Source organism: Bufo gargarizans, chromosome 3 (assembly GCF_014858855.1).
Source record: "Bufo gargarizans isolate SCDJY-AF-19 chromosome 3, ASM1485885v1, whole genome shotgun sequence".
NCBI lineage: Eukaryota > Metazoa > Chordata > Amphibia > Anura > Bufonidae > Bufo > Bufo gargarizans.
Genome location: NC_058082.1, coordinates 128,570,841 through 128,592,075, shown reverse-complemented (window position 1 = coordinate 128,592,075; position 21,235 = coordinate 128,570,841). Strand labels below are relative to the sequence as shown.

Genomic DNA, 21,235 nt, shown 5'->3' with positions numbered 1-21,235 from the left:
GCGGCCTTCTCACTGTTTACCGCCGGCCCACTGACGTCACGACTAGTATCAACTAGCGTGGGAGGGGCTAAGCTCCATTCAAGTGAACAGAGCTTAGCCCCGTCCCAGGTGTCGGACCCCCGCCGATCAGAAGCTGATGATCTATCCAGAGGATAGATCATCAGTTAAATGAAAGTTCAGAACCCCTTTAAGTAATAGGAGATAACTTATAGTTTATTGCTAAAACTAAAGTTAACCACTTTCTTATCTGTAACCAGACGTATAAAATTGTCGGGTGACATCGTGATTTGCTGGCGGCCTGTACTCAGTTGGGTCCCTTCAGAGCCAGACAACCAATGAAACACATAACTGGCTGTATATGAGGAGACATGGTTAATTTTAATATACATAGCAGCCATTTTAAATCCCATTGCATATATTGGCACTAATAAAGTTAAATAAACAGAATTTGATTTAAACTGATCAATCTAAGCATATTAAATAGCAATAATAAAAACTGTAATTTAACACAGACATCTTGAAAAAAATAAAATCAGAATTGAGTCTATGAATGAGGTTACAATATTTACACATGGCAATACAATATTATCATCTACATTTCATAAAAAAAAAAAACTCTTCATGTGTTCTCCTCTGCTTACTGTGTATCTTCTACAAGGACCAGAACGTAAAGGGGTTACCCAAGATTAAAACAGTGGCCCAGACCTGTCCGACCTAGGGTGGGGGTGATGCTAACCTGATCCCTGCCACTGGATTCGGTCTGTTGGGCTCCTGGGCTGGTAGTTCTGCGCCAACGTGCGCTGAGGACATAATCAGTCGACGGGGGCACAAATGACTACTGCAGCCAATCACAGGTTGTAACATGCTACACTTGCGTCACATGTGATGCAGGGGGAGCAGGTCATCGCTGCGGCGTATGATTGGTTGGAGCGGTCATTTGTGCCCCTGTCGATGGATGTCGTCATTGACGCATGTGTGAGCGGAGCTCCTAGCCAAGGAGCCCAACAGACCAGATCCAACAGTGGGGGTCAGTTGAGCATCCCCCCCACCATGGGTTGCGCAAATCTGGGCCACTCTTATAGCCTTGGATAAGTCCTTTAAAGAGGACATGCCATTTATCCTGACATGTATATTAGTAACGGATTCCTCTGTTATTCCTTCTAGACGTTTATGATTCAATTGCCAGCAGTCTGCACTAAAGGTCCATCTGGGTGTGGGTCCCTGCACAGTCTGACACTGGCTGCTCTGTTTGGATAGTGTCTGATGATGCAGGGGCACTCCCCTAACCAGTAATACCCAGAGGGACCTTTATTGCAGATTACTGGCAATTCATTCATGATCTTCTAGCAGGAATAATAGAAGAATGGTACAATACAGAATTATATATGAAAAGATCCTCCACAACTGTTATTATGTAGGGAATTCAAGTAGTTACTAAGGAATACATGTCAGACGAGGCGATACGTTCCCTTTAATATTGCAGCTAAGCGCTTGACAGCAAGGTGGATGTGAATATCTGTTTCAGGATGTGTGGGATCTGCGCTGTATCCATAGCGACAAAAGATCGCCCCGCTGGAAGTGTCTTCTGGAGCCTGCGGGTTAAAGGGGGAAAAGAAGAGGATATTAGCAATGCAAATCTCTTTACCATGGAGAAGGAGAGGAAAAGAAAGCTTTCAATTGTGAATAATGAATTGATACAAGCTATTCAACTGCCCAGTGAATAAATGCTGCTGAATAGACCAGGGAAGGATACACTAACACAAGCTGCCAAGAAGGAAACGGAACCACAAGGCCAGGCCTGGCTTAATGACCAAGTGCTTTCAGGATTTTCTTCATTGCAATATTTCTGACAATCCTTCACTAACTTACCCTCTGCCTGAAAAAGCCATGGGCACAAGATACATTCCTACTATATCAATTTTACAGACCATTACTGACGTTTTCTGCCACATAGAGGTCATTACTGTCGTATAAGACAGATTTATCATTACAGGTACATCCTACAAACTGTGCGCCAGTGTCTTCCCCATGCAATGTGTGCAGATTTATCAAGAGGGCACATAGTTCGCTGAGAAATCTATAATCTATAATAATGTTAGGCGGGACCTGAAGGAAAATCCTGATAAATGGGCCAGACCAGCCCTTCTCCAAAACCAGGGCACATGAGGGAAAAAGTGACGCAGTGGCTTCATGAATATGATGTTAACCGGAACGCTAAGGTTTTTAAATGTATTTATGGTGGAGAATAGCATTCATATATTCTCCCAGACTTTTTTTCTCACCAGAAATAATATCAATATAAAGTATTAAAATAATCTTCCAGGAGTAGAATGTTGAAGACCTATCCTCAGGATAGGTCAATATCTGATTGGTGGGGTTCTGACTCCCAGCACTACCACCGATCAGCTGTCTGAAGAGGGGGCGTCATTGCTGTGGGGGCTGCGGCCTCTTCCTAGATCAGTGACATCATGGTCTAGGCCTAGCTGCAGCCAATCCCATTCAAGTGAGTGAGCCTGCTCTGCAATACCAAGTACAGCCACTACACAATGTACAGTGTGGGACTTGGTAATCTGTGAGGAGCACTGTGCTCACCATAGCACCTCGGCCTTTTCAAACAGCTGATCAGTGGTGTTGCCAGGAGTCAGCCCCCCTCCAATCAGATATTGATGACCTATCCTGAGGATAGGTCATCAATACTCTACTCCCGTATAACCCCAATAATCTCTATAATATATTAATAGTTTAGGCCTGGGCTATACAGTCCCATCTGACATGCAATGACTTGGCACAGTGCACCTAATGCTTGACTTCTAGATCAAACCATCTTGGAAATAATATTTTTAAGTATGTACAATATCACATAAGCAGCACAACAAAAATATTAGTGACAAATAGGGTGGTAAGGGAGCTGGGGTGTGTGACACTTCTTTTGACTTCTGGTGGACCCAATGTTCCATGTCCCATATATTTTGGAAGGGAGAGGAAAAGCTCAACACACTATTTGCACAATGGCTTCTAATCAATAAATTCATTGAAAAAAAAAATGCCAATTTGTTCAGAATCTCACATACATTTAATCACACAGATATAGGAAAAATGGATTGTTTCAGAAAACGATAAAACAAAGTCATTTGTGTGACTAATGTTTTACAGCTAGTCGTTAAATCTTGCTTTGATTTGGTGTCTCGTTTGAACCCTTACCTTTCAGCTTGGTCTCCTAAGGAACCAATGAAAATTGCAAATGCATTAACCTGAGGATTAATCATCAAGGCCTGAGAAAATCTTGCTGGTGGTATGCCATAACGTTCTAGGTTGGCATCACTCAAGACTATGACAAAATATTCATCGGCGTCCTCCTTCGCTATCTCCTTTATAGCGTTCTCTGTGGCTTCCAGTGTGTGGTCTCCACTCATACAGAATTGGGAGTGCGCATGCATTGTCTATTGAAAAAAATTGGGTACATGTTAGTTTTAAAAGCGAGATAACCTTCAAATATTACACAGATTCACAGACTCCTGAAGACTGGGTCACGGAATTTTGCCATGTCTCTGACTAACAAGTTATCCCCCTAAGAAATAAGGTTGGAAACTTCAGGATTTTAGAATAAACCCTTCACATCTAGGCACAGAAGGGTCATCACCCCACCCTAGACAGAACACAAGAGAATAACTTTTAAAAGCGGCTTCTCTTGTGGCCTGTGCTGCATGAAGTAAATGACCTTCCAGACCTTCAACTAATACAAATACAAACACGAAGCCATGCCAACCTAAATATTTGCCTCTGGATTTAGCAGGTGAGTGAGTGTTCACATGTCTCAGTTCAGCTTATTTTCACTCCAATGTTGGGTGAGAAATGTGTTCTTTTTCACATAATTGCTATTACATGTCTATAACAATGCAACCCTTTTAGCTGGTCACAGTAGTTCTCCAACCTAGTTACCTTCAGAACCTCCAGCCTCTGCTTATTGTTCCTGGGGATCTTCTCACTTCTGATCAGCTCAATGCTGTAGCCATCTCCTGAATGACCCGATACATCATACTGATGTAAAAGAAAAGAAAAAAATCCTTAGCAATCAGTTAACGTAAAGGGGACCTATCCATGGGTTCATTATTAAGGGCTCATTCAGACGGCCGTATGCTATTCGCGGTCCACAAGTATCTGGATCAGTTGTTCAGTAAAATCTTCTGCATGTCCGCATAAAAACAGAATGTATGTTTCCGTATTTTGCGGATCCACAAAAAAAAGGAAGGTATTATTTTAATAAAGATTAAAAGGTGACATGACGGGGTATTAAAATTTGCGGACAGAGATCTGCAAAACGTGGATTCCATACGGAACATATTCTGTGTGCAATACGCATTTTTGCAGAACCAGAGACTTGAATAAGACTATGGACCGCATTTTGCGAACAAGTATAGGACATGTTCTATCTTTTATGCGGACATACGGAAGTGGATTTTGCGTCCCATAGAAATGAATGGGTCTGCATCTAATCCGCAAAAATGTGGAACGGATACAGAAAGAAAAATACGGTTGTGTGAATGGGCCATAAGGCTGTGTTCACAGTTGCGTTTGCTATTCCGTTTCGGTATAAATGCCGGCTGTCAGCCAGAAAAAGACTCTGTATGCAGCCGTATTTGTCCGACCAAAACCCCGGCCAGATTACCGCCAGATCCCATTATAGCCAATAGAGAAACAGCGGTCCATAGTCGTGTCTGGCAAAGCCAGATACAGTAAGCTCCGATAAGCTGATCCACTGTTGGATCAGGTTACCAGAATCCCAATGCAACTCTGAAGGCAGCCTTAGGGTCCATTCAGACATCCGTAGTGTTTTGCGGTGCGCAAATTGCGGACTGCAAAACACTGACACAGCCGGAACTATATAGAGGATTCCTATTCTTGTCTGCAGCTGCGGACAGGAATAGGACATGCTCTATTTTTTTGTGGAGCCGCGGACCGGAAATGTTGATGCGGATAGCACACTGTGTGCTGTCCGCATCTTTTCCGTCCCTATTGAAAATGAGTGGGTCCGCCCCCGTTCCGCATAATTGTGGAACGGATCCGGACCCAAAGTGCGGACGTGTGAATGGACCCTTAGGTTGTTTTTTTATATCCTTTTATAGTGCTCGGTCCAGTATTTATAAATTAAACATGGGGATATAGTAACTAACGAGGCCGTACAATGCCTAGTCATACCACACAAACAGTATACCACACAAAAACCTGGACGTGCAACAGCTTTGTTGATAAAGGAATACAGTTTGCACTGCTCTATTTCACTCCAGCATTTTCTACATTTCAGGCTGTAATGTTCTATCCATACATTCTTCACCTTCCATATGAAGCCATGTACTGATAGAGGACCACACCTCAACGTTTATTCATCTGTCTTCAGATTGGAAACTACCCACATGGCATTCCTTCACACACTGAAGACAAACACACTAGCTGTGTATCTGCTCATTACAAATAATAATTTGTTAACATTGACAAGGTATGTACTCAAAACCGTGCAATGTATACACTAGAAGCAACACACTTGGCAACTCAAGCCATACCTGGCATATGGATGTTTGGATTTAGGGCAGTTCCACCCATCCTTATCTTCTAAAATATCTTAAAGGGGTTGGATACTTTCTGGCTAGTGTTGATCACTGTTTGTAAGATAACTATATGGCACTTGCTAATATAGCTTTTGTTGATATTTTGCACCAAATTCTATATTTCATATGCCCCCTTGTTGGGCTGTCCACATGGAGGTCCTGCCAATTAATGGCTGCTGATGGAGGGTCATGTGACCAGGCAAATAGCTCAGTCTTCTTCATTCAAATACACCACACCTGCCATCTGGGAATTTAGTGGAGGTGCTTCGTATTAGGCCTCATGCACACGAGCGTTGTTTTAGTCCGCATCCGAGCTGAAGTTTTGGCGGCTCGGATGTGGACCCATTCACTTCAATGGGGCTGCAAAAGATGCGGACAGCACTCCATGTGCTGTCCGCATCCGTTGCTCTGTTCCGTGGCCCCGCAAAAAAAATATAACCTGTCCTATTCTTGTCCGCGCTTTGCGGACAAGAATAGGCAGTTATAGTAAAGGCTGTCCGTGCCGTTCCGCAAATTGCGGAACGCACACGAACGCCATCTGTGTTTTGCGGATACGCGGTTTGCAGACCGCAAAAAACTGAACGGTCGTGTGCAGGAGGCCTTAGGATGGAGAAGGCTGAGTGATGTGTCATGACCCGCCAACAGCAGCCATCGTATGGACAGGTCCTCAATGCGGACAGCACAAAATATCAACAAAGGCTATATTAGTAAGTGCCATATAATCATCTTACATATACATTGGTCAACTCTAGACAGAAAGAGACCAACCCCTTTAAGAGTTAAGTTAAAATAAAAAGTAGGTATGACATCCTCACTTATTCTAGATGTATGCACTGTTCAATCCAGTAAACATAACAGTGGTAATCTCATGGATCCATTATAAGACTATAAAAAACAAACGCATCAAAACGGATTCATCATTATCGTTACTGGTCTTTCAAAAACAGGAGCATATTACCAGTGTAAACTGGAGCTTAAACTCCAGACTTTCTACAACTACTTTAGCAGAAGAGATTAGATTAAGATATTAAAGTGCCAAGTAATTCACATCAATTAGTAATATTTAACCTTTTCCCATCGCAGCCAATTTTTTTTCCTGTCTTACAAGAGTCATAACTTTTTTATTTTTTGCTGAATTTTTTAATGGTGCCATTTGATGTTTTAGCAGAGTTCAGTATGCGGTAAAAATGGTATTCTTTGGGACCGTATAAATATAACATTGCATAAATAGATTTTGTTTTGTTTTCTACTTTTAAAAAAGTTTTTTTTAAATTAAACATTTGCTTTGTGTTGCCATATTGTGACACCCTTAACTTTATTTTTATTTTTCCTTCGACACATCTGTGTTCTAGCATGGTCTTTGATTAATGCGGCTAATTTATAAGACACATGCCTTGTCATAAATGAAGTGCACCCTCCAGCAGTTTGTGTGCCTAGCTTGAAATCTACTCCATCTCATAGCAGTCCTGTGGTTTTTGACTTTTTATTCCAGTTTCTGGTGTACAGAGGCATAGAAAATGACCTCCAATATTTTCTCCACAACCAGAAAAAAAACTGGCATTTAAATGGATCCAACGCTATGACTTAACGAAAGGCACCCAGTAATTTCACTCTTTCGTGGCATATGCTCTAGTGGTCAAACTTTTTATTTGACATGGTCGATCATTCCTCCATACAAGCTCCTACCAGGCTTGAAAAGTGCTCTATGAGTATGAAAAAATACTAAATAAAAGGTTAGTTTTACAACCATATGTGGTACCTGCGGTGATAAATGTGGAATACTACACCAAAGAAGCATGGAAATAAAATAAATGGCGCAGTTGAACTACGTCTTCCATAAGTCATCCTGTGGAGACGTGATAAATTGGAAAAGCCTTGATGTTCCATGATCATCAATCATATAAAATGTGCACATCTTTTGATATGGCTTATGTTCCCATAGCAACTAATAAAATTGAGTTTATAATTTTTTTAATTTGCACTGGAAAGTAACAGGTGGAGTGTGATTGGCGACAGACGAGAGCCCCAAATCAATCGGATGGCTCCCGTCACAGTATACATTCGCTGTTATTCCATAAAGCAGATGGATGCGGCAATAAGACAGGTTACGATAGGCAACTGCTCCAGTATTCCTAGTTTTTATAAAGCCAACACTTAACAGCGGTCAATGTTTTTTTTGTTTAAAAATAATAATAATGTGAGACAAACTTTCCATCTGAAAAATGAAACGCATGACCATAGCCGAGTGTTCATTATCCCAGCAGCACAGGTCCCATGTCACATTTCCCCAGATGCGCAGACTCTCTGGTGTTCAAGGGCATCATCAATGTATCATTCTCATTTTGAATTACCTTGAACTTATGCTCGTAGTTCTCAAAAGCTTCCATCAGCATGCAGGTAGCTTCCATGGAGCGCTCCAGCCTGCCATCCACCCCATTAAAGCGATACATACTGCCAGATACGTCAACCAGGAGACGCAACCTCTTGGGCTTCTGCTGTGGGCTTCCAATCTGTACAGAGCAGCAGAATATAAGAGACAGCGGTCATTCATGCTACATTTTACAAAATGTTTGGAGAAGAGAAAAGGATTGCTTAAAAAGGAACTACATACCTACTTTAAATTGTACACTTTTTACGGTTGCGTGACATCACAGAATGCAGTCCATTACCCTGGACTATGTTGAATGTTATATGCGATGATTCAAAATCACCATAACAATAGCTACAATCTGGATTTGGCTGAATAAATGTGCTAGATTTGGATTTTTTATGGTTTTACCTATTTCAGGTGCAGTCATTGGAAAGTCTCCAATTTATTTATTTTCCTCACTTATATAGCGCTGACCTTTTCCAAAGCGCTGTACAGACATTATCATCACACTGTCCCCAATGGAGTTCACAGTCTAAGTTCCCTATCAGTATATCTTTGGAGTGTGGCAGGTAACTGAAGTACCCAGAGGGTACTAAATGCCAGATCTGCTCCCCATCATCAGACATCCAGACTAGGCCACAGACAGCTGGCGAGCTGTCATTTTAACCTACAGTATTTCCATCAAGAACAAATACGGTCTCTTCACAGGCCAACTACGAATGACAAGTCATTCAGAAGACGTCCATCTGAAATCATGGCTAGTCAGTACATCAAGGTTTATGCACCACGGGTATATCACTCCACAATAGTACACGTTGCTGGCGTAAAGTAATCAGTATGTCAGTTGGATAGATTCTGGTATAGCTAGACCAGTAAATATACTTTTTTTGTACTTTTCTGTCAAGTTGTTACAATCAGTTTGTTCTATATCATCATGAAAAGTGTTAAATGTCTTATGGAAAAGGCTGCTGTAACAGTCCTGGTGTCCACCCTCTGTCTGACCAATATGATTAGTCAGACATGAGTCAAGCGTCTTGATATCCACACCCAGAGATCATCATGTCCAAGAAACACATTGTACTTACTTCCGGCTCAAGCTCTCCGCGTCTTTTGTAAATGGCTTTCTCTCCTGTCAAACCATCAATGATTTTGGTGTCATCCAGCTCTCCCATTGCTTGATGCTTAAGCCACTGCCTTTCTTTACCCTTTGCCTGTAATAAAACATAACACATGAAGGGTCATATCACTATTTTTTACTATACTGTGGTATGATATTACACCATGGAATCTGTCCTGTCGACACCACAATTGCACAGTGTGCGTCTATGAGCAGGACCCTTTGCTCTCCCAGATTTGAAACAGGGGGTAGGGCTTGTTCAGCACTAGGCTTCTGTTAATCGTTTCCATTGTTCTGCATGCAGGGAAACACTAAAGAGGATGCAGCTCTCATATTAGCATGGCAGCCCCTTCAAATAGATGATTGGCGGTGGTGCCAAAAGTCAGACCTCCACCGACCTGATATTAATGCTCTATACTGAGGATAGGTAATTCATTTCATGAAAGCAGAATACCCCTTTAAATGTGTGAGTATCGGTTTGGTGGGGAATATTTATTCTACTGCTCCTTATTTACATTTGACAATACCATGCTAAATTCCAGCAGAGCTTTACAAATACATGAATGTGTCTACTTCCTATGGCGCGTCCACTCTCTTTGTTAGATGCCTTGCTTATCGACTGGTGTGCTAGCTCTCCAAGTATGAGAAGTTCTTTCATAGCAAGCTGGCGGGCTGCCCTTTCACAGACACGATACAATCTCGCAAGAGTTAGCATCTTCATGCTGCTGGCCAGCTCTGAGCTGAACAAATTATTACTTGAAAAGCATGTCTTGGAAGTGACATCATGCAATGCTGGATATGAGCGGCTCATGTGCACGGCTCACAAAGAGGTGCTGAAGTCCTTTGAAGGCAGTGATCACTAATGCAAAGAGCTGAACTCTCCTTGTAAAGGGATCTGTATCTGAGTAAATGGTGGTTCTCATTAAAGCAGGTTAAAATACAGGAAACACAAGACAGAAATGGAAACATTTTCCTTTTTTTTTTTTTTTTTTACACCAGCAAACAGCAAAAATAATTTCCCATTCAAGTGATATTTATTATTTATTATGAAAGAAAAAGCAAGGATCCGTAAAACGTGTATATTCCTGTAATGTGAAACCAGTCTAAGATATTGTATTATCCACAACTATTGAGCACTACTGAATACAGACATGTTACAAATGCAAGACTAAACAATGAAAGTAAAAAGGAGCTCCATAAATAATGTATTGAGAGAAAGAATGGTAAAGGTTCAAAATACCATTAGAAAGTTGTGAAGAAATATCCTTCTGTTAAAAACCAAACAAAAAAAACATCACATTAACTGGGGAACGAACAAAACATTCACCTGGTGTCCTCTTTTTCATCTGTAGATCAGCAGATTTCCAGGATCCTCTTCTGTCATTCAACATGGTAGCATTGTGTATAATGTGCATCAGTAGTCCAGTACAAGCTCTGCTCTTGGATTGGTCAGCACTGCTCAAGAGAGGTGTCCTGGCCAATTTGTGGGCAGTAGGACATGTCTTGGACTATCCATGCGCAGTTTGTACCAGGTAATCTGAGAAGAAGTGTGGCCATCTTGGATGGTAGAAGAGGAGCCTGGGAATTGGCAGATCTGCTGCTGAAAATGAAAAGGTGAGAACAATGTAAGTGTTCTGTTCGTTGCCCAGTTAATGTAATTTTTTTTCTTGAACCTTACCTTCTGCAATGTACGTATTTTAATAAGATAACATGGTTTATCCATAGGGTTCCACATGAGCCTGAAGAAGGCTAATAAGCTGAAACTCAAATAATAAGTCTGTCTTGGCTAGTAAGTTTTATCCCCTTCTCTCCATTAAATACACATTCTCAACCAAGGTGAGTGTGTATCCCACAAGTCAGGAGGAACAGCAGACAGCTATCTAAGGCTAGTTTCACACCTGCGGCTGTCCTTTCCAGAAGGCTGCTTGCACAAACTGCTGGGAATCGGCCGGACAAAAACTGTTGAGTGCATCGGTTGTTGTCTGAAATATTTGCCGGGTAGGGACTGGATCTCTACCAGACTCCACTATAGTCAATGAAGTCCGGCGGACAGACGGCAGTATCTGGCAATCCCAGATTCGGAGAATGGTCGCAGATGTCAAATTAGCTTAAGCTGGGTGGCCTCGGTAAATAGCAGAAGGAAACAGAAAATCAGGAAATACATGAGATGTCAGTAAGGGACCTATAGCTCACAAGAAATGTTAGTACATTGTCTTCTCTTGAATATGTGGCTATAGTTCTGTTATTTGAACAAATGTGCTACTGTAAGTAGTGATGTAATTAAGGCTTGATCTGTCATCAAGGCTTCATTTTTAGGGTATGTGAAAAATATTCATGATCCCTTATATCACACATTGAAAGGTTCATGTAAAATCCCTGACTGAATAAACCACTCTTTTCATAAAACCATAAATATCAAAGCATTTCGTCTGCTTTGGCACAAAATGAGATTTCTCTGAAGTTTTTCAATCTAATAACCACAATATGAAAGATGCAGATGAGATCATGGAAAAGGAGAAAGGAAAATGTATCCTCGTCTGCTTTATAATAGTTATTACGATAACTCCGACTTTTCACATTCTAGATTTAATGTACTCATTTCCTACTTGATTAAAAGGAATGAGTACCACAAGTTATACTGCATTTGTGGCTCTAGTATCATCTCTCATGCAGTTGTATTTATTTCTGTGTTAATATTTATATTGGGGAAGAAATAATATCATATACAGTTTTTCTCAATATCCAACATGAAATCAGAATAAACTTTTCCTGTTTTTGGTCAATTAGGATTAACATAATTATTATTTGCCAAATGCCAGAATAATGAGAAAGAGAGAATGTTTTAAGGCATTTTTATTACTTTCTGCAAAGTCAAAAGTTTACATACATTTCAGTAATATTTGGTACCATTGCCCTTAAACTGTATGACTTGGGTCAAATGTTTTGGATATCCTTCCACAAGCTTCTCACAATAGTTGGTCGGAATTTGGGCCCATTCCTCCTGATAAAACTGGTGTAACAGCCATGTTTGTTGGTCGCCTTGCTCGCACCTGCCTTTTCAGGTTTGCCCATAAATTTTCAATAGGATTGAGATCAGGGCTTTGTGATGGCCATTCCAAAACATTGACTTTGTTATCCTTAAGCCACTTTAGTAACCAGTTTGGCAGTATGCTTCGGGTCATTGTCTATTTGGAAGACCCATTTCCGCCCAAGTTTTAACTTCCTGGCTGATGTCTTGAGAGGTTGCTTCAGTATTTCCACATAATCTTCTTTCCTCAAGATGCCATCTATTTTGTGAAGTGCACCACTCCTTCCTGCAGCAAAACAACCCCACAACATGATGCTGCCACCCCATGTTTCACAGTTGGTTGGTGTTCTTAGGCTTCCTAGCTTCTCCCTTTCTCCTCCAAACGTAACGATGGTCATTATGGCCAAAAAGTTCAATTTAAGTTTTCGTCAGACCACAAGACATGTCTCCAAAAATATAGGTCCTTGTTCCTGTGTGCATTTGCAAACATTAATCTGGCTTTTATGTTTCTTTTGGAGTAATGCCTTCTTCCTGGCAGAGTGGCCTTTCAGCCCATGTTGATACAGTACTTGTTTCACTGTGGATATTGACACAATCTTACCAGCTTCCGCCATCATCTTCACAAGGTCTTTTGCTTTTGTTCTTAGGTTGATATGCACATGTCGGACCACAGCATGTTCATCTCTGGAACACATAAACCGTCTCCTTCCTGAGCGGTATGATGGCTGGGCATTCCCATCTTGTTTGTACTTGCATATAATTGTTTGTACAGATGAATGAGGCACCTTCAGGTAACTTGAAATTTCACCCTAAATAGAGTCAGACTTGTGCTAGTCCACAATTCTCTTCCCGATATCTTGACTGATTTCTTTAGACTTTCCCATGATGCTACACAAAGAAGCAGTGTGTTTCAGGTGTGCATTTAGATACATCAACAGGTGTGTCTCTAATTGACTCAGAGGTTGTCAACAAACCTAACAGCTTCCAAACACATGACATCATCATATGGGCAGTCCAGAATTGTTTAAAGGCAGAGTAATCTTAGTGTATGTAAACTTTTGACATTGCAGAAAGTAATACAAATGCCTTAAAACATTCTCTCTCTCATTATTTTGGCAGTTGGCAAATGATAATAATAATTATGGCAATCCTAATTGACCAAAAACAGGAAAGGTTATATTCAGAAATTGAGAAAAACATGCATATGTGTCTTTTTATATAGTATATGTAAACTTCTGGTTTCAACTGTATAAGCAAAAGCAAATCCTACAGGCAGTTTCAGCAAAACACCCAATGCATTCTGAAAGTCTTCAGACCCTTTCACTTTTTCCACATTTTGTTATGTTGCAGCCTTGTGTTTTCCCTGTCATTCTGAACTCAATACACCATAAAGGCAAAGTGAAAACAGAACATTAGAAATCTTTGGCAATTTATTGAAAAGGAAAAACTAAAATATCACAATGACATATGTATTCAGACCCTTTACTCAGTACTTAGTTGTGGCACCTTTGGCAGCGATTACAGCCTCCACTTAGGTATGATGCCCCAAGGTTTGCACATCTGGATCTGAGGATTTTCTGTCCTACTTCTCTAGAGATCCTCTCGAACTCTGTCAGGTTGGATAAAGACCATCGGTGGACAGCCACCGGTCTCTCCAGAGATGTTCGATTGAGACCAAAAAGTTAAATCTTGGTTTCATCAGAGCAGAGAATATTGTTACTCACAGTTTGAGGGTCCGTGATTTTGTGCAAACTCCAGACAGACTTTCATGTGTCTTTTGCAGAGAAGAGGCTTCTTTCTGGCCACTCTGCCATAAAGCCCAGACTGGTGGAACGCTGCAGTGATAGTTGACCTTATGAAACTTTCTCCCATCTGCACACATAATCTTTGGAGCTCAGCCAGAGTGACCATTGGGTTATTGGTCACTTTTCTTACCAAGGAACTTTTCCCAACTACTACATTTGGAGGGATGGTCAGCTCTAGGTCCTGGTTGTTCCAAACGTCTTTCATTTAAGAATTATGGAGGCCACTGTGCTGTTGGAAACTTTCAGTACAGCTGAATATTTTTGAAGAAAAGAGAGAAAATTCAGCACTTGACAACAGAGAATCCTTTATTTACAGCGGTATAAAAACTTTCACATACCGCAGTCAAATCTACACATTTCAGACCTTTACATGCTGGTCCTTACTCATGATTAAGGTCCTTATCATGAGTAAGGACCAGCATGTAACGGTCCGAAATACATAGATTTGACAGTCCTGCATATGTGGAAGTTTTTATACTGCTGTGAATAAAGGATTCCCTGCTATCAAGAGCTGGATTTTTTCATCAGCCGCGTCCAGGCTTCCTATCCGTGCTCTGGCAGGAGAAGCAGGTGAGAACTGCTTTTTTCGTTCAATTATCTATCTAGCAGAATATTTCTGTACCCTTCTCCAGAATCCTTTCTCTGGGCTCTACAGGCAGTGCTTTCCTCCTCATGGCTTGTTTTTTGCTTTATATGCATTATCAGATGTTTGACCTTATGTACACAGGGGTCTGCCTTCCCAAATCATGTCCAATCAATTGAATTTGCCACAGGGGCCTCCAATCAAGGCGTAAAAAGATCTCAAAGATGATCAAGAAAAATGGAAGGTCTTTACAGCTAAATTTCAAGTGTCATTGTAAAGGGTCCGAATACTTATGCCCACTGGAAATTTTAGTTTTTCCCTTTTAATAAATGCAAATATTTCTAAAATTCTGTTTTCATTTTCTTATTATGGGGTAGTAAGTGCAGATTAATGGGATAAAACATGAACTTTATTTTAGCAAACGGTCACAACATAAAAAAATGTGAAAAAAGTGAAATGGTCTAAAGACTTTCCGAACTATGTCTTAACAAAAAGAATACCATCATTCCTATGTAAATCTTCCTAATTTGAGGACCTGAGGACTGGACAGCAGACATGCTGCAGTAATATTGGTTGACTTTAAATTACCTGATTCACATACTAATGTTTCGCGGAGACCTAGAGATGTTGCTGTAAGAAGCCTTGTTTGAAGCACACCACTGCTTCAGGCTTTAATCCTAAAATACATTTTCCAACAGGATCTTGTATCCAAAGTAAACATTTTTTGTTGATAAAAATTATACACCTACAGACCTGATGGTCACAGTGCGATTTACCACTGTTCAAACTGCATACAACCAGCTCCATCAGCTGCCTAAGAGTTGTGTGTATAAGTATCTGGCCTCTGCAGTGCGCAAACCATGGATCTACAAAACAGATACCGGCTGTATGCACGTCGCATTACGGTGCGGTCCTACTGACTTTAATAGGTCCGTGTTGTTCTGCATCTGTATGGCTGCGTTGAAAAAGACCAAAAGGACCATGCTGAAACATGCAGACCACAGAACCATTGAAGTTAATGGGTCTGAACCGTGACACAGTGTGCACGCGTCTCGTATCCGTGTTTTGTGGACCACAAAACACAGTCACAAGCAAGAGGCCTCAGGATGAGGAAGATTTAAATCGGAATGAATGTATCCTTTCTGTAATCCCCTGAAAAAGGGCAGAGTTTTTAAATACTTCAAATACTACCTAAAACAAGTAATTAGAAAAATAACATTTAAAGAGTGAGGCTATGTTCACACCACATTCACTGAATGTAGCCTTAGGTTCCCATTCACCTTATGGAGGTCAACACAATGTCATTTTGCACTAACTTAAGGTGGCAAGAGTTTTGTTTTTTACTGTGCAAGAATGAGCAGCTTTCCTATAAAATGAGCCACCCTTTTTTTCACTGCGGCCCGTAGCTGATGTATGCCTCTGTAAACCTACTAAGTATAGACAGATCAGCTCTATTCCACTCTCCATGGAGTGGCAGAATTAACAAGGACCCATAGAGGGCCGAGCAGAGCTGATCATAGCTAAAGGGGCCCAGCGCTCAGCTGAGAGCTCCTCTCCCTTCATATCAGTGATTGGTGGCAGCCTCAGCACCTGGACCCCCCCGATCGAAGCTTGACATGCCACATGACATCTGAAATGACATGTACATTTTAAGAAACACGGATGTGCTGAGGCAGGCCTCACCTGCAAACTATGAAGGCAGCACTGTGTGGTATCTATTCCAACACAACAATGCTTTCTACAGCTTCAGATAAACACAATATGAATAGTGAAAAATGAAATATAATGAGCATAATATTATAAAAGAAATAAAAATATGTGCCTGTATGTATGTGATCACCCGGCAATGCTGTGGAGCAGTAGCTTTTATCATAGACTGGATTCACTTTTCATAGACATCTTACACAGACATCTATTAACAGTGAAGGCGTCTTTTGAAATTTGAAACACATTTTGGGAATGAGAATTACTGATAAACTCTGATGCCTCTTGGTAAATGCACTGCCTCACAGCACAGGTCAGGTCATATATGATGTATAGCACATTCTTCTGACATACGTATAGCAGATATATGACCACAGGCAATATTCAGCAATTTCCTTTCTGCAGGATCATACTCAGGTTAGACCTATTCCAAACAGTGGATTACCTGTAGACTATCCAGGATAACCCGCAGAGACTGAACTTGTCTGCGCACAGCTCCGGAGAAGCGTTCATATGTAGTAGCATCATATTCACTCATTTGAATTTCCTTCAGCCTATGAGGAACACAACATCATACACATAGATTGGCTTATTTCATTAAAAAAAATGATATATAAATATGAAACAGAGACAAAATATACATATTGTCGGACTCCTTGCTGTACGTATACTATACTATTAATATGTAACTTCTCTGAAACTACTACACAAACAGATACGTGACAGACTGCTGAAATCAGAGGGTCTGTCACTACATTATGCTGTCCGCAGGTTCCCGTTCACAATCTGTGTGTCCTACTGCAGAGAGGCCAGGCTCCCGCTGGAAACACAGGATAATGAGGAGGGAGGGAGAATGGCTGAACTCTTGGGACACAATGTCTTTAAATATTCCTCAGCACTAATTACTTCATAATACAAACAGATGCAGAATTCCACAGCATAAAATACCCCATTTACACGCATTGCCAGAGGAATTTTCTGTGCATTCTGTTGGCATTTACACGCAGAATAGAGACACATCCAAATGACAAAGGGAATAATAATACATTTTCAATTTCAATTTATTCACACGTTTCCTAGAGGAATATTAGATTGCAGAGACTTCTAAGAAATGATGCTTCAGAATTGTGATTTCCTGGAGAATACAGGAAAGTGGTGAGATGTGTTACCTCTGTTTGAAAGCTTTCTCTGCCATTTCCCTAGCCGCTCTCTTCACTTCTTCGGGGACAGCATCTTTTTCCGCTTGTGACACCTGGTAGACTTTGTGTCCTGCATCCAGGCGATATGGACCTCCCTTTCCACCCAGTCCTGCGGTGTCTCTGCCACCTGGAAAATGACATTAATTTTCAATGAAATACATTTCAGGTATTCACAACCACCTCAGCCACCAGGCATGGGCGCCATACCCAATAATAATGTCCTACTGTATAGCATGCAACATATCTCTGAGATAGTCACACAAGCACCAAATATGTCACAGATTTAAAAAAAATGGAGAAGTATTACTTTCTGCCCGTATTGTACACATACAGAAAAGTATTAGCTCTACTCCAACATGTTATCCTGTCACGTGAGTTAAATCAAACAAGTGTGTTATAAGCACAGGCGGGTTCTTCTACATGGTATACATGTGTGAATAGAGAGTAAATGATTGACAGCCACGTGACATAAATGTGTAGGCTATGCACTATATGCACCTTGGTGCAGGCAAACACGAGGAACCCTGAAGTAAATGAATCCTTGACCTTTCTTTTCGCCCTTACAATGTGAACACTAATAATAAGCACATGTCAACACAACTTCTCAGGAATTGCTGGGTAAGACTGTCTTGTTTTCCCTAAAAGTTCATCTAGGCGTCATAATATATGGTTATATTGGAATGAAAAACTCTACAGAGATTAGAAGACTGACTCCTTGTCCTAGTTCTCCGACCTCTGTTGGCTATATAAGTTCTAAAGCAGGACTACAAAACCTTTGAAGTTTGATTTAGCACTTTCATTTGTGAGAGTAAAGGTTGTCACCCTGGTCAACCCTGGCTCACACAGTGGATAAACCTTGAAGAAGGACAACTATTGCTGATCAATTATGGATTTATTATGACCATGTGTTAGTGTTATACTTCACCACCGTGGAAGGTCATTTACCAAATGTTAGAATATTTGTAAATGCTGCGATCAGCCCTGAAACATGGTTCACATGTCGAACGCATGTCCTGGACTGACTGTGGCTCCTCCTACCTGAACTGAATGTATCATAGTAATTTATAACACAGTCAGTTTGTATCTGATCGCGGGGTTATTGGAGTGTACTTATCTCATGTGAGGACACAGCAATAGCCTCGCGATCAGACAGAAACTGCAACATAAATGACTATGTGTGTAACAGAAAACAAGAAGGGTGACCCCTATTTAAGCCCTGAAACTCTCCCTGTCTTCTCAGCCCATGCAAAGATCTCTATGATAGAAAATTGCATGCCCTCGTGCCTCGACTATATGACACCTGAACACCCTATAATAGTGAGGGGACACGACCACCGGCTCCCTACACTTAATACGGAGGGAGTCAGGGTCACCTAGGATCAAGCAAACAGGAAAACACAAATAAATGAACAGACTTATCTGTAGAAGCATCAGTTGTAGCATCCAGCATGTACACATTCCAGGAAGTTGTATAAACCGCAAAGTGATGCAGTATGGGAGGGGATTTAAAGGGATGCAATCAGTGCAACTAGATGACAGCTGAGAGAGGGAAACGAGATGACAAAACGAAAGCAAAACAAAAGAACCTCAACCTGAAGAACGTCTGTCAGAGCTTTTCAGATGTCTGGCAGTGACACTATGATACAGTTGTTTCGGGTCAGGGGAGCCATGGTCGTCCGGGGAGATGAGGCCAATACACAGACCGTGTTTCTCAGGCCAATCACGGTCATGTACATAAGCCCTAAGGGCCCGTTCAAAATTGGCAGAGTATACCACGGCAGAAACAACAGCATTTTTTGCTGCAGTTGATCAGTTCGGATGCCCCTGACCTGCATGCGGCTTAGTACAATTCAATGCAGCTAAACAGTGAGTGGATACCTGAGTAGCTCTAAGCGGTGGTTGCACACCACACCAAGAAGGGTTATTTACCTTCTTGGCGTGGCCATGTCTTTAAACTGCCAGATCATGAATTGTGGCACTGCCTCCCACTGAAAACAATGGAGGTAGACACCACGTACCCACCAGCAGAATTTTGGCTCAGCAAATTCCTCCATGTGAACGGGTCCTAAGAGTTTTTTCCCCACAAAGAACTGTTGTTTTTTAGGTTTATTATCTCTTTTAAGAATACAGTGATATACACTACGCATTATACCTACAGGAGCTTTTGTGTCATCTCATTCTAAATCCACAGGCTGGGAAAGTTTTCTACAAGATTTAGCTGTGTATCTTTGTGAATGTTTGCCCATTTATCCAGAAGAGCATTTGTGAGGTAAGACACTGATGCTGGACTAGAGGGCCTGACTCACAATCTCAGTTCTAGTTCATGCCAAAGGAGCTTGATGGGGTTGAGGTCAGGGCTCTGTACGGGCCAGTCAAAGTCTAAAGTCCATGCCTTTATGGACCTTGCTTTATGCACTAGGATACACAATCATGCATCAACAGCACCTTCCACAAACAGTTCACAGAAACCTGGGCGTAGCTAGAACTGACTGGGCCCCACAGCAATATTTTTATGGCCTCTCCCTCTCACTTACTTAAAATAAAACCTTTGAAAAAAAAAACAATTTGTCTTTGTATCGCCAGGTCAGGAAAGGCATTCTTTGATTTGAGGCAGGGGTCAGGGCACATACTTGCCAAATTTGAATGAAAGAAGCAGTGGTGTGCATAAGGTGTTTGGCACACGGGGAGAGTCTTTTGTTTGGCACCCCCCCATACTTTAAAACATTCTGCCCCTCACAGTTGATATGCCTTCATTTTTCCCCCTCACAGTAGTTTTGCCCACATTGTGCCTCTCACAGTAATTATGCCCTCATTGCACCCCTTCACAGTAGTAATGCCCTCCCTGTGCCCCCTCAGTGTAAAAAATATAAAAAAAAAAAACAGAACTACTCACCTTGTAGGAGGGAAGGAGCGCAGGGAGCTGAGCAGTTATTAAAAAAAGGCCCGGTATCTCCCCTGCGCTCTAGCAATGAGCACTTCCATTTGTATTGAAGGAAGCGCTCATTGCATCTAGCATCCCCCTGACAGCTGGACAGGGCGGACTGCCCCCTTCCCTTCCTTCTTACAGCAGGGCGGCACCTAGCCTTTTTGCTGCCTGACGTGAAAACTGAAATAGCGCCCCTCCCATCCTCAGGATAGGTCAACAATATCTGATCGGCTGATCCGCTGTTTAAAGACAAGGCGGCACTCCATGTCGAGCGCTCGCTTCTTCCTCTTCATTATACTGCCTGTCACCGCAGAGGCGCAATGAAATTACAAGTACTCGTTCCATTCACAATTAGAAGTAATCGTTCCACCGCTGCTGCAAAGGAAATTAAGTGCAGTGTAATGACCAGGAAGCAGTGGATGCATGGAGCGCCGCCTCCTCTTCAAACAGCTGATCGTCCGGGGTGACAGCTGAGGATAGGTCATCAATAAATACAACCTGTATAGCTCCTATAAATGGGTTGTCCGCTTTTTACTATTCATGACCTATCCTCAGGATAGGTCATTAATATCAGATCGGCGGGGATCTGACACCTGTCACCCCCCCTCGATCAGCTAAAGGATAAATGTCCACCATCCTCTCTCTCTCTCTATATATATATATATATTTACAGATGAACGTGAAGTTACATCTGAGTATTGGAGCATCTCTAGGAATACTGGAGGATGGCAGGACCTACCGGCATTGAATAATTGTTATTTTTGATCTTTTTTATAATATTGTGCAGTTTATGGGCGGATGTCTGGGGCCTGGGATTTTCGTGGGGGCTGGGCATCAGTTGCGACCTGAGACGTGGCTCTTCCTGTCAGACATGAGGTTGGACAGTGGGCAGTGACACG

At 41.6% G+C, this 21,235-nt stretch overlaps 1 protein-coding gene across 2 annotated transcripts in view; it reads right to left on the bottom strand.

Annotated features, from left to right (window-relative positions):
• Positions 1 to 359: 359 nt before the first annotated feature.
• VWA8 (von Willebrand factor A domain containing 8) overlaps positions 360 to 21,235 on the bottom strand; it is a 429,985-nt gene continuing 409,109 nt past the window's right edge. For both annotated transcript variants that reach the window (XM_044284760.1, XM_044284761.1), the window contains exons 40-46: positions 17,381 to 17,537; positions 16,657 to 16,765; positions 9,060 to 9,185; positions 7,955 to 8,113; positions 3,940 to 4,038; positions 3,202 to 3,440; positions 360 to 1,592 (exon numbers count right to left, since the gene is read on the bottom strand). In XM_044284760.1, the coding sequence (XP_044140695.1) occupies positions 1,484 to 1,592; positions 3,202 to 3,440; positions 3,940 to 4,038; positions 7,955 to 8,113; positions 9,060 to 9,185; positions 16,657 to 16,765; positions 17,381 to 17,537 (998 nt within the window). In that variant the 3' untranslated portion in view covers positions 360 to 1,483. The remainder of the gene's footprint in view (positions 1,593 to 3,201; positions 3,441 to 3,939; positions 4,039 to 7,954; positions 8,114 to 9,059; positions 9,186 to 16,656; positions 16,766 to 17,380; positions 17,538 to 21,235) is intronic.